The 14,083-nt window shown below is 41.7% G+C and overlaps 1 protein-coding gene across 1 annotated transcript in view; it reads left to right on the forward strand.

Annotated features, from left to right (window-relative positions):
* LOC114649290 (kinesin-like protein KIF28P) overlaps positions 1-14,083 on the forward strand; it is a 43,417-nt gene that overhangs the window by 20,995 nt on the left and 8,339 nt on the right. The window contains exons 8-10 of the mRNA XM_051924689.1: positions 1,881-2,025; positions 5,942-6,060; positions 11,226-11,333. Coding sequence (XP_051780649.1) covers positions 1,881-2,025; positions 5,942-6,060; positions 11,226-11,333 — 372 coding nt within the window. The remainder of the gene's footprint in view (positions 1-1,880; positions 2,026-5,941; positions 6,061-11,225; positions 11,334-14,083) is intronic.

The raw sequence follows: 14,083 nt of genomic DNA on the forward strand, positions 1-14,083 counted from the left end.
AATTTGTTGGTACCCTTACAGATTTATGAAAAAGTGATGTATGCCTCCTGAAAAGTGATTAAATGAAAAGCAATTGTCCCATGTACTGCATATCTGCATGACGTTGATATGTCATTGAGTAAACCAAAGCAAGAGTGAAAAGAGATAAAGTGTTGCTTTTTCTACAAAGACATTCTAAAATGGCCTGGATACGTTTGTTGGCACCCCTAGAAAAAGGTTCTAAATAATTGGATTTGAGTGATTTTTCAAACTAGCTGTTTTCTTTATTTAGTACCACACATTACTCTAATCATGCAATAAGTCATTCAGTGTATTTAAATGGAGAAAAATAGTCATTCTGATGTTTGGAAGTATTGAGTGTCCCACAATGAACAAGGTCCAGAGAAAGCAAAGGATATAGTTGTCTGAGGAGATCAGAAAGAAAATTATTAACAGGCATGTTAAAGTCAAAGGCTTAAAGACCATCTCCTAGCAGTTGATGTTCCTGTGACAAGAAGTTTAAGGTCCATGGGACTGTAACTAGTCTCCCTAGATACAGCTACAAAAGGAGAATTTACCCCAGATTCAGCAGAAAGATAGTGAGAATGGTAGAGAAAAAGCAAAGGACAACTTCCAAAGAGATACAAGATGAACTCCAAGGTCAAGGTCCATCAGCGTCTGATTGCACCATCCATTGCCTTTTGAGTGACAGTGGGCTCAATGGAAAAAGACCCAGGAGGACTCCACTGTTAAAAGAAAACCATAAAAAATGCAAATTGCAAAAATGCATATTGACAAGCCACAGTGCTTCTGGGAAAATGTCCTTTGGACAGATGAGACAAAACTGGATCTTTTTGGCAAATTACATTAGCTCTATGTCCACAGATGAAAAAATGAAATTTTCAAAGTAAAGAACACTACTGTGAAACTCCTTCAATTTCTCCACTTAGCTCCTAACCCACGGCCCTTGAGTGAGCCTAGTTGCTCTTCTATGGACTTTCTCTGGTGCTGTTATGTCTTTTTTGTAATATTGCCAAGGCATATATTTGTACTAACAGTCCCTCAGTTATTCTCTCTTCAGAGTTCTTAGGCATAGTTAAACATTTCCAGATGACAAGGTTATTAAACTCTTGCAATTTGGTAATCGGTGATCCCATCCAGTTCCAGTCCCATTTCTGCAGTGGTGACCTCCTGGGTGTACTTGCTGCTATGCAACACTATAGACTGTGTACTTCTGCCCCCACACCTTCTCTTTGTTTTCTGCTCTTCATGTCAGTCTGGCATCAACCCCTCAATGGAATCTAGGCTTGTGATGCAACTCTCACTGCAGACTTTTTTGACAGCTACTTTGCCACTCTAGGAACACTCCCACACAATAATAATCTGATTATTAGTGCCCCCAAGCTAAGTCTGCCTAAAGGTCTCTTGCAAAGCTCCTACAAAGGTCTACTGGCTGCCATGGCCTCCAGCAGCTCCTGACTCCTTGCTCTCCCTATGGTAAGATTCCATGCAAAATCCTCACAAATTTCTTCTAACTTACACAGTATATCCTACTCTTCTCACTTGGCCATCCTCAGAAGCGCATGATTCACCGATTGCCAATCAGCTGAGACCAGGAAGAAGGAAGCAGACAGGTTAAGTGGTTTCAGTTCTTGAGAGTCATTATCCTGTCTAACTGTCCTATGAAGTCAGTGTGTTACACAAAGTAGCCCCACTGGGTCCCTGAAGTCAAGTTCTCCTGTTAAAGTGTGAAAAATAAATGCCCCTTTAATGTGTAATGTGTTTTGAAAGAAGTTATTAAGAGTCTCATCTCAGTAAACCTTTTAGTTTAAGTTAGGTTAAAAAATGACATTAATAAATCACTGATGAACTTTTTGTCAATATCATCTACTCTTACACAGGACCGGATTATTTTAGGGTCCAACAGCACCTTTCTGTACATCGGCTTCCCATGTGACCGCAGTGACGATGACTGGAGTCGCTATGATTATGATTTCTTCCAGTCAGAAGTTGCAAAGGCAGAAGGTTTTGATCTTGAAAAACTTGGTAAGAAGGATGGAAAAAATCAGTTTTTTCTTCTTCTCTATGGCTGTCGGACAGATTAAGACACAAATTGGTTTTGAGTGGGTGTAGACCATGGCTGCCATGGACTTCATAACTAAGGCCAGGTTTATACTTCACGTGACGCGACACATGCTCCACTGCTACACAAGTGTTTTACTGTTCATACTTGCACACGTACTTTATGTAAATCTGGAAGATTCCACCAGGTGGAAGTACAAGATAGATAGATAGATAGATAGATAGATAGATAGATAGATAGATAGATAGATAGATAGATAGATACTTTATTAATCCCCAAGGGGAAATTCACATACTCCAGCAGCAGCATACTGATAAAAACAATATTAATTAAGAGTGATAAAACAACAGTGCAAGTTTAAAAGTGCAAGGTGAAGAGTGCGAGGCAGGTATAATAGTCAATAATATTGTATAATGTTAACGTTTACCCCCCGGTGGAATTGAAGAGTCGCATAGTGTGGGGGAGGAACGATCTTCTCAGTCTGTCGCTGAAGCTGCTCCTCTGTCTGGAGATGATACTGTTCAGTGGATGCAGTGGATTCTCAATGATTGACAGGAGCCTGCTCAGCGCCCATCTCTCTGCCACAGATGTCAAACTGTCCAGCTCCATGCCAACAATAGAGCCTGCCTTCCTCACCAGTTTGTCCAGTCGTGAGGCGTCCTTCTTCTTTATGCTGCCTCCCCAGCACACCACCGCGTAGAAGAGGGCAATCGCCACAACTGTCTGATAGAACATCTGCAGCATCTTATTGCAGATGTTGAAGGATGCCAGCCTTCTAAGGAAGTATAGTTGGCTCTGTCCTTTCTTGCACAGAGCATCAGTATTGGCAGTCCAGTCCAATTTATCATCCAGCTGCACTCCCAGGTATTTATAGGTCTGCACCCTCTGCACACAGTCACCTCTGATAATCACGGGGTCCATGAGGGGTCTGGGCCTCCTAAAATCCACCACCAGCTCTTCGGTTTTGCTGGTGTTCAGGTGTAGGTGGTTTGAGTTGCACCATTTAACAAAGTCATTGATTAGGTCCCTATACTCCTCTTCCTGCCCACTCCTGATGCAGGCCACGATTGCAGTGTCGTCAGCGAACTTTTGCACGTGGCAGGACTCCGAGTTGTATTGGAAGACTGATGTATATAGGCTGAACAGGATCGGAGAAAGTACAGTCCCCTGCGGCGCTCCTGTGTTGCTGACCACAATGTCAGACCTGCAGTTCCCGAGACACACATACTGCGGTCTGTCTGTAAGATAGTCCACAATCCATGCCACTAGGTATGAATCTACTCCCATCTCTGTCAGCTTGTCCCTAAGGAGCAGAGGTTGGATGGTGTTGAAGACACTAGAGAAGTCCAGAACCATAATTCTTATTGCACCACTGCCTCTGTCCAAGTGGGAGAGGGATCAGTGTAGCATGTAGATGATGACATCCTCCGCTCCCACCTTCTCCTGGTATGCAAACTGCAGAGGGTTGAGGGCGTGGTGGACCTGTGGCCTTAGGTGGTGAAGCAGCAGCCGCTCCATCGTCTTCATCCAATGTGACTTCAGGGCGACAGGCGTGACGTGATACCTTTGGGACTGGGGTGATGCAAGATGTTTTCCGAAGCCTCGGGACACTCCCCTTTTCCAGGTTCAGATTGAAGATGCGCTGTGGAGGACTCCTCAGCTCCAACACACAGGCCTTCAACAGTCGTGGCGATACTCCATCTGGACCCACTGCTTTGCTGGCACGAAGTCTCCTCAGCTTTCTGCTTACTTGGGCTGCTGTAATTGTGGGTGGGGGAAACTCTCTCCTATGGTGGTATCAGCAGAAGGATGGTTGGAGGGTGCAGTACTCTGAGGTGAGAGTGAGAGTAGTTAGGGTGGTCAGACCTGCTAAAAAAAGTTGTTCATGAGGTTTGCTTTCTCCCTGTCTCTTTCGATGGAGGTACCCCACTTCGAGCTGCAGCCAGAGATGATCTTCATCCCATCCCACACTTCCTTCATGCTGTTATTCTGTAACTTCTGCTCCAGCTTTCTCCTGTACTGCTCCTTCACCACCCTGAGCTGGACTTAGAGTTCCTTCTGTACGCACTTGAGCTCATGCTGATCACCACCTTTAAAAGCCCTTGTCTTCTGGTTCAAAAGGCCCTTGGTGGTATCACCATGGTGAGAAAATGTTTGGCTTCTCTGTGTTGTGAATTGCCGCAATATCTCTGAAAAGGATATTTAATGATTAAATCCATCAATCCAGGTATGCGCTCATTCCAGCTAGCATCGGGTGTAAGACAGAAACAATCCCCAGATGGGGCATCAGCTCATCACAAGGTGAATACAAGCACTCACATATACAGTACTAGCGTCATTTTAGCATCCCCAAATCTGCATATCTTTGGAAGGAAACCGGAGCCCACTGTGGAAACCCAGCAGGAAAACATGTAAACTCCAGGCAGGGAACACCAGTGACGTGACTCCCTGCAAGACAGCAGCGCTACCACTCTGCCACCGTGTCACTCCGATATGTGAAATTATTAACAATATTCCTTATTTAAACAAGTGGGCGGCACGGTGGCGCAGTGGTAGCGAAGCTGCCTCGCAGTTAGGAGACCCGGGTTCGCTTCCCAGGTCCTCCCTGCGTGGAGTTTGCATGTTCTCCCTGTGTCTGAATGGGTTTCCTCCAGGTACTCCGGTTTCCTCCTACAGTCCAAAGACATGCAGGTTAGGTGCATTGCTGATCCTAAATTGTCCCTAGTGTGTGCTGGGTGTGTGAGTGTGTGTGTCCTGCGGTGGGCTGGCGCCCTGCCCGGGGTTTGTTTCCTGCCTTGCGTCCTGTGTTGGCTGGGATTGGCTCCAGCAGACCCCCATGACCCTGTTGTTAAGATATAGCGGATTGGATAATGGATGGATGGATTATTTAAACAAAATTAACGATTTATCTGTAAAATGTAACATATATACTTTAATGCATTTCATCATGAAAGTGATATCAAGTATAAATCTAAGAATTCTAAATGTGCAGAGAGTTGGAATATCATACATTTAAAGTGTTCAGTGTGTGTTCTATTGCTGCTTGTCACTGCTGTCAGGTCAGGAGGAAGCCCCAGAAGCACATAGCAATTAAAAACTGGGTCAGTTTTAAGATGACATTTATGACGGTCTACTTTAATGATAAAGTAAACTACAATATTAAAGTGGATATTTCGAGATTAAAGCCGAAATTTCCATGTTAATCACAAAATACACCCTTTTACTGTGTCCTTATTTTTTTTCTCTGTGGCTCAAATACAGCGCTGTACATTTTGTTGCACAGAACGGCACAGAAGATGGTATGTGAGACTTTTAAAATGTATCGTGTCATTACGATGGGGAATAAGCAACGCTTGAATATAAAAGCACCACGAATGCATCTGTATGTCGGCATTTTGCTTCACTACATCAAACCATTCATCAAACATCGAAGCAGGCACAGCAATCCCGCAGGATCCTTAAAGTGTCTTTTTGTCACATGTTGATAAAGAAACAGAGACTCTGACATCACATTCCGACTTGATTACACTGTTCCCCACCCCACCCCTGACATTTTGCTGGGATTGCAACTCGCACATGCATCACGTTCATTTCTGAGGACCTGCTCAGAGGACGCGTCAAATGAACGCTGAGAACGCGTGGCAGCCATGATCCATTCTGAGCGTGAAGTATAAACAAAGCCTAAGCGGGTAAACACCAGTAAATCCCAGCTTTGGGTTAATATTATCTTTAAACTACATTAGGCCTGTTTTTACTGTTCAACTGATTAGCCAAGTTAAACTGAAAATCTGAGCTGAAAAATTGCAAAAATTTTCACTTTTTTTTTTTTTTTTTTTACTTTTACCATTTAAAATTAATTTACTGTTTATTTAATTTCAGGAAGCACAAATCAAGTGGACGGCACCATAAATCCAAGCATACTGGCTGTATTTCACGATTACATAAAGGTGATGCCCATGGTGGCAGAAGCTAATCAGATGAGCCACGATTTGAAAAAGGTATCAGGAAAATGGAGGAGACAGGGAGCTACAGGCAGTGCCATTTATTTACTGAACATTTATTTGGAAAACTGTTGTTAGTGATGGATGGTGCAGTGGTTCATAGAACATTGGGATCCCTGGGAAAATGTCATGAGTTGTCCACAGTAGGGAAAAGTCTGCATGTGAGTGTGAACATTTGATAAAGTAGCTAGGAGTGAAAGATTAGTCTGTAGCTGAGATCTCTACAATAAATGACAACTGATCCAAAATGACACGATGGCCCAAATTGGAGAATAGTATTGTAAATAAAGAACTAGTTGAATCAAAATTCATTATATAGCACTGGAGGGAAAAAAGAATATTACCTTGAGTGTTGGTGAAGTGTAAAATGAGTGAAATGTAGGTTGATAGATATTGTGGATGTCTTTATTTCTAGAATTAGCATTTTTCATGTTACAATGTGGGGGCGGCACGGTGGCGCAGTGGGTAGCGCTGCTGCCTCGCAGTTGGGAGACCTGGGGACCCGGGTTCACTTCCCGGGCCCTCCCTGCGTGGAGTTTGCATGTTCTCCCCGTGTCTGCGTGGGTTTCCTCCGGGCGCTCCGGTTTCCTCCCACAGTCCAAAGACATGCTGGTTAGGTGGATTGGCGATTCTAAATTGGCCCTAGTGTGTGCTTGGTGTGTGGGTGTGTTTGTATGTGTCCTGCGGTGGGTTGGCACCCTGCCCAGGATTGTTTCCTGCCTTGTGCCCTGTGTTGGCTGGGATTGGCTCCGGCAGACCCCCGTGACCCTGTGTTCGGATTCAGCGGGTTGGAAAATGGATGGATGGATGTTACAATGTTTAAAGAGCAAGAAAGACAGACAAATCTTTTTTTCTACACTCAAAGCTTTAGGAATGTTGTATTTTATGACTGAATTGCTGGCTGGCAAGAAACAAAATGATTTGAGGTGGGGGGCTGTCCCTGAGCTATTCCATTGGTGAATGGCCTACGAAGGTGTGTGTCTGTCAAAAGCTGCAGATGGACAGTAAAGAGAGAGGCTTGCTCTGGACTTCTTCTGGTCTTGCTATGTCTTTTTTGCTGGGTAGGCTTCCATAACACTGTAATGCATTAAGTAGATTAAGAAATGATTTTTGATTACTTGAATTACAGTTTCTTTGTTGTATGGCAAGGGAAGATACATTGGACCTGTTTATCTAGGAAATCAAAAGTGGAAAGGCGAGTTTAATTACTAAATTATCTACTTCACTTTAGACATTTCTTATGGGTTTCTTATGGTTACTGTACTATTGCTTACCTTGTTGTGAGGATCTTAGTTTCCACACTGTAGAATGAAATCCAGGTAACTGAATCATATATGTTTTCAAAAACAGAATAATACAATTTATTTCTAAAAAACAGAATTATGGAAATATGTTAACATGCAGTATAGAGGAATATATACTGCGCATAAAACAAAAGACAGTTAATGCAGATTCAGTTCTTCTGAGTTCAATTAATGGGTTTGGGGTTCAGTTTCTTGCTTTGACAAGCTTTTTCACTGAGCTGAGTTCTGTCTCCAGCATTCTTGTGACATCTCAGTCGCCTTGGCTGTTGATGGCCTCTCCTAAGCTCCCACACAGCTTTGCGTCAGTGTGAGTGAATATGCCACACTACCAGGAGGAATCTCTTACTTTTTGTTGTTCAGTTTATATTCACTGACACAGACACACACTTGGTAGTGCACTATTTTTAAGAGAAAGATCAGATTTGATCACAGCTCACTTCCAGAGGTGTCTCAAAATGCAAGTCTTTAATGTTCATAGGTGCCTTAGTGTGCTGCCCATCAAACCTGCTAAGATGTCAGGTTCTAGTCATTCTCGCCCTAGGACTCCTAGCCAGTCTATTCTGCACGTTATGCTAGATGCCTTTAGAACACACACAATGCTTTATGAGTACCATTGGTGTGATTCATAAATTCTCATTAGATAAAATGAAGAAGGCTAGCTGGACATTGGCCTCTCCATGTTGGAGAGCAGTACAGACCACAGAAAGAAAGCCAAGAATTTCAAGACTTTTGCCTGCTATAGAATAAAGGTTGGAGACCAGGAGTAGGAGAAAGGTGGAGCTTTCTGCTAAAAGAGGCCCTGGATTGGGGTCTCAGATGTGTCCTACGTAAGGCCTTGTGTGCCATTGATAACCTAGACAACATGCATTCAATGGCCACAGGTATATTGTCAGACTAGATCAGGGGTCTCCATCTCTGGTCCTGGAGTGCAGGTTTTCATTCTAACCTTTTTCTTAGTTAGTGATCAGTTTTTTTTTGCTAAATGACTTCATTACACTTCATTTTAATGGACCTTTATAAGATTAAGTCCTCTGAGTTGCTTTGGTTTTTCCTTAAATGTCACACAAACAAAAATGAAGTGACCCAACAGGTGATCATCTCAGTCGGGGCCTCAAACTCCAAACAGTTTCTTAATCAGTGGCCAATCTGTGTTGTTAATGAAAGCCGTTATTTAATTCCATGGCTTGTTGCTGTTCCAGTTCTGTCACACCATCGTTTCCAAAACTGATGATTTTCTTGTACTAAGAACACCGTCAACATGTTTTGTGGACCTATGCAGATCAATATGACGGTCTGGGTTGTCTCCACAGTCCCTGGCAGCACCCAAACCCAGAACAGTTGATAATCATAACCAAGGATGAGCCAGGCAAATACAAATCAAATAAAGTAGTGGAGACTAAAACCAATAAACCAATAAATCCATAAAACCAGTGTTAAAACTTCCTTGCAGATACCATCTATAAAAACAGGGGTTCTCAAACTGGTCCTGGGGACCCACCGTGGCTTTGGGTTTTTGTTTCAACCAGATTTATAATCATTGACCACAAAATGGATCTCATTTAATTAGCTGGGATTTTTTTTCTCTTCTCATATTCTACCTTCAGAAAAGCACAGCAGCATGAATTTTACATTTAGAAGACATTCTGAAATATTTTTATTTTTGCTATGGATTTAAATGCTTAACTTTCTTTTGTTGAAGCATTCGTGTGAATGCTTTTGTCAGACACAGTTCCTGCGCTCTCAGCTCTTACAAATTTTTACACATTCGAAAAAGTAGATTTATTTATTAGAGAGAAAGAAACGATATTCACTCATGGGCAGTTATACGTTGCATCATCACGATGTAAGTTCAAACACAGAATCAAAATTCAAAGTGATATTGACGAAAAGTTAATTAAAAAAATTGTTTTTACTGAAGTTTTACAGTAAAAGTGTAAGTTTAAAAAGTATTTGTGTGTTAATTTCAAACCCAAAACAGAACGAAAATGTATAACGCAACGAATACCTCTAACGCAACATGAAACATAATTTTCTTTCAATTTATTATGTTTTACTATTTTTTACTACGGTTAATTATTCTCTGTAATATAAAATTTTGTTCTATTATGCATATGTAACAATTCCCATAAAAATAACAATCTGTTTAAATTGTACATCTGCTTCCCCATACGCGAGCGGCAGAGCTGCGAAGTGGCTAACATGTAGTGCCGGCACAGGGGTTTGCGAGCAAAGTGAGCATGTGGCAGAGCCCCCTAGTGTATATATATATATATATATATATATATATATATTGTCACAGGTGACTGGGCGGGACCATGGGTACAGAGCTTTGAAGCTCAACCCTGTAGGGGCCCGTGGTCACCGCCAGGGGGCGCCCCAATGCCTATGGAGCCCTGGAGGGAGGCGGCCCCTTTTAAACCCACCCTGATGTGCTCCAGGTGCCTCCCAATGAGTGCCTGCCGGCACTCCCCAGTGTGGCAGAAGTGCCAGCTGTACAACTGGAAGCACTCTGGGTGTCCCTGGTCTTCTTTCCCCCAGCACTTCTGGGTGTGGCGGAAGTGCTGAGGGCCAGGGCTTCTCAGGCATTGGGGCGCCCCCTGGCGGTGACCACGGGCCCCTATAGGGTTGAGCTTCTAAGCTCTGTTCCTGTGGTCCCAAAAGCCACCAGGGCGGTCACCCCCTCGTGGTCTGGAGGAGGCATAATCCCACCTCCGGACCTTCTGGGCATCCCAGCTGGGTACCACCCCCAGCCACTTGCTACAATATATATATATATATATATATATATATATATATATATATATATATATATATATATATATATATATATATACAGTCATATGAAAAAGTTTGGGAACACCTCTTAATTCTTTGGATTTTTGTTTATCATTGGCTGAGCTTTCAAAGTAGCAACTTCCTTTAAATATATGGCATGCCTTATGGAAACAGTAGTATTTCTGCAGTGACATTAAGTTTATTGGATTAACAGAAAATATTCAATATGCATCATAACAAAATTAGAAAGGTGCATAAATTTGGGCACCCCAACAGAGATATTACATCAATACTTAGTTGAGCCTCCTTTTGCAAATATAACAGCCTCTAGACGCCTCCTATAGCCTTTGATGAGTGTCTGGATTCTGGATGGAGGTATTTTTGACCATTCTTCCATACAAAATCTCTCCAGTTCAGTTAAATTTGATGGCTGCCGAGCATGGACAGCCTGCTTCAAATCATCCCATAGATTTTCGATGATATTCAAGTCATGGGACTGTGACAGTCATTCCAGAACATTGTTCTTCTCCCTTTGCATGAATGCCTTTGTAGATTTCAAACTGTGTTTTGGGTCATTGTCTTGTTGGAATATCCAACCACTGCGTAACTTCAACTTTGTGACTGATGCTTGAACATTATCCTGAAGAATTTGTTGATATTGGGTTGAATTCATCCGACCCTCAACTTTAACAAGGGCCCCAGTCCCTGAACTTGCCACACAGCCCCACAGCATGATGGAACCTCTACCAAATTTGACAGTAGGTAGCAGGTGTTTTTCATGGACTGCGGTGTTCTTCTTCCGCCATGCAAAGTGCTTTCTGTTATGACCAAATAACTCAATTTTTGTCTCATCAGTCCAAAGCACTTTGTTCTAAAATGAATCTGGCTTGTCTAAATGAGCATTTGCATACAACAAGTGACTGTTTGTAGTGTGAGTGCAGAAAGGGCTTCTTTCTCATCACCCTGCCATACAGATGTTACAGATGTAAATAATGAACTTTTCACTTGTTATTTTCTTAACTCTTATAAATTCTCATATTTGCATTTGTATATCAACAGGTACATTGATTTTTGTTTCCACAGGACATGGAATTTAAGTTAGAGGTCAAAAACCTGGCAATGTCTGACTCCAAAGGCCACGACTTGGAAAAAGAGATAATAATCAAAGTGACTCATAAACCGAGCCAGCAAGTAAGCCATCTTGTGAGGAACTGATTACACCCTGAGATACGGCACTGTGCGCTTTCACAGCGTATTAAAAAGCACAAAAATAGCCAACTACAAATTCATGAAAGGATTCTTTTTTTCTCTCTGATGTTTATAGCACACATTCAGTAAAAGTGCATTTTGTTCCCCTTGCTCTGAGGTCACAGACAAGCCTGTGATAAATGGGAGGCTCTGCTCCACCATCTGCCAGTTCCCTTTTTCTAATCTCTGACAGCAGGACGGCATTACAGTGGAATCAGTAAGAGGAGGCTCACTTGCCTTACCTTATGACTTGGCATCTCTCTGCCATGCTATGCCCTGAGTGCCCATGATCTGCTCTGGCAGCAGATGGTCAGAAATGTGTGGCACCTGTGTTATGCACACATTTCTATCTTTCTGGGGGGGGATATGAACAGTAAAATGTCAGAATCAGGAAGTAATCAGCAGATGATCAACGTTTCACAATCTAAATAAAAGAATGAAAAAATCATTCAGTCATAGCTCAGTTACCCAGCTTGAATTACTATGCTAAGGATACCATGCCATAATGTACCATACCATACTATAGTACACCATATCATACCATACCATGCTGTACTGTACCATACATACCATACTGTAACATACCATACTGTACCATACCATACTGTACTGTACCATACCATACTGTACTGTACCATACATACCACACTGTACCATACCATACCATGCTGTACTGCACCATACATACCATATTGTACCATACCATACTGTAACATACCATACCATACTGTACTCTACCATACATACCATACTGTACCATACCATACCATGCTGTACTGTACCATACATACCATACTGTACCATACCATACAGTAACATACCATACTGTACTGTACCATACATACCATATTGTACCATACCATACTGTAACATACCATATCATGCTGTACTGTACCATACATACTGTACTGTAACATACCATACCATGCTGTACTGTACCATACATACCATACTGTACCATACCATACTGTAACATACCATACCATGCTGTACTGTACCATACCATACCATACTGTACCATACATACCATACTGTACCATACCATACTATACAGTAACATACCATACCATACTGTACTGTACCATACATACCATATTGTACCATACCATACCATACTGTAACATACCATATCATGCGGGAACTGTACCATACATACCATACTGTACCATACCATACTGTAACATACCATACTGTACTGTACCATACATACCATACTGTAACATACCATACTGTAACATACCATACCATGCTGTACTGTACCATACATACCATACTGTACTGTACCATACATACCATCCTGTAACATGCCATACTGTACCATATCATACCATACCATACTGTACCATACATACCATACTGTACCATACCATACTATACAGTAACATACCATACCATACTGTACTGTACCATACATACCATATTGTACCATACCATACCATACTGTAACATACCATATCATGCTGTACTGTACCATACATACTGTACTGTAACATACCATACCATGCTGTACTGTACCATACCATACCATAACATACTATAACATACCATACTGTACTGTACCATACCATACCATACTGTAACATACCATACCATGCTGTACTGTACCATACATACTGTACTGTAATATACCATACTGTACTGTACCATACATACCATACTGTAACATACCATACCATACCATGCTGTACTGTACCATACCATACCATACCATACTATAACATACCATACTGTACTGTACCATACCATACCATACTGTAACATACCATACCATGCTGTACTGTACCATACATACTGTACTGTAACATACCATACCATACTGTACTGTACCATACATACCATACTGTAACATACCATACCATTTTCTAAGCCCACTTAATCCTGAGCAGTGTCATGGGAGGCTGGAGCCCATCCCAGCAAGCACAGAATTTAAGTTCAAATAAGTTGACTTTTCCAACAAGAATTACTGAGCAGAAAGCTCATCCTTGGTGCCCCATCTGTAAAAATCACACCTGTGAGGCTCTGTATGATCCAAGGTGCAAACCAATGGTGCTTTGTCAAGCCTCAAGCCTACGGTTTCTATTTCTTTCTAAAAATGAATGTATATCTATACACACATACACGCATATACAGTATATATATATATATATATATATATATATATATATATATATATATATATATATATATATATATATACTGTACATTGTCAAACCTGTTTAATCCAATTCGGGATCATGAAGGGCAGGGTCCAATCACTAGTTGCAAAAGAAGAAGCAGCCCTGGATGTGGTGACAGTCCATCACCGGTAGGGAATATTATTTATTTTGCCATATTAATTAAAAATCTGAGACTGCATAGTATCATTCATTAGGTGTTTTTTTAAAGCCGTATGCTTGATACTGCAGCTATAAGCCCTTGTAACCTAAACGGCAAGAAATTAGGCTTAACAGGACCTTTACAATAAAAAGAACAAATGACAACATTCCCAGACAATTATTCTTCATTTAAACAAAGTTGGCAAAACTGCCTTTAGTGGGATGGTGACAGAGGTTCATGTGCTGCTCTCTCCCTAATTAGGGGTCCTGGCTTTGAATCTCATACCCTCTTGTTGCTTGGATGGGGTTTGAACACTCTTGCCATTTCTTTGTGGGTTTTCCAGGTACTCCATTTTTATTCCTCCCCCAACCTCATAG

This window comes from Erpetoichthys calabaricus, chromosome 3 (assembly GCF_900747795.2).
Source record: "Erpetoichthys calabaricus chromosome 3, fErpCal1.3, whole genome shotgun sequence".
Taxonomy (NCBI): domain Eukaryota; kingdom Metazoa; phylum Chordata; class Cladistia; order Polypteriformes; family Polypteridae; genus Erpetoichthys; species Erpetoichthys calabaricus.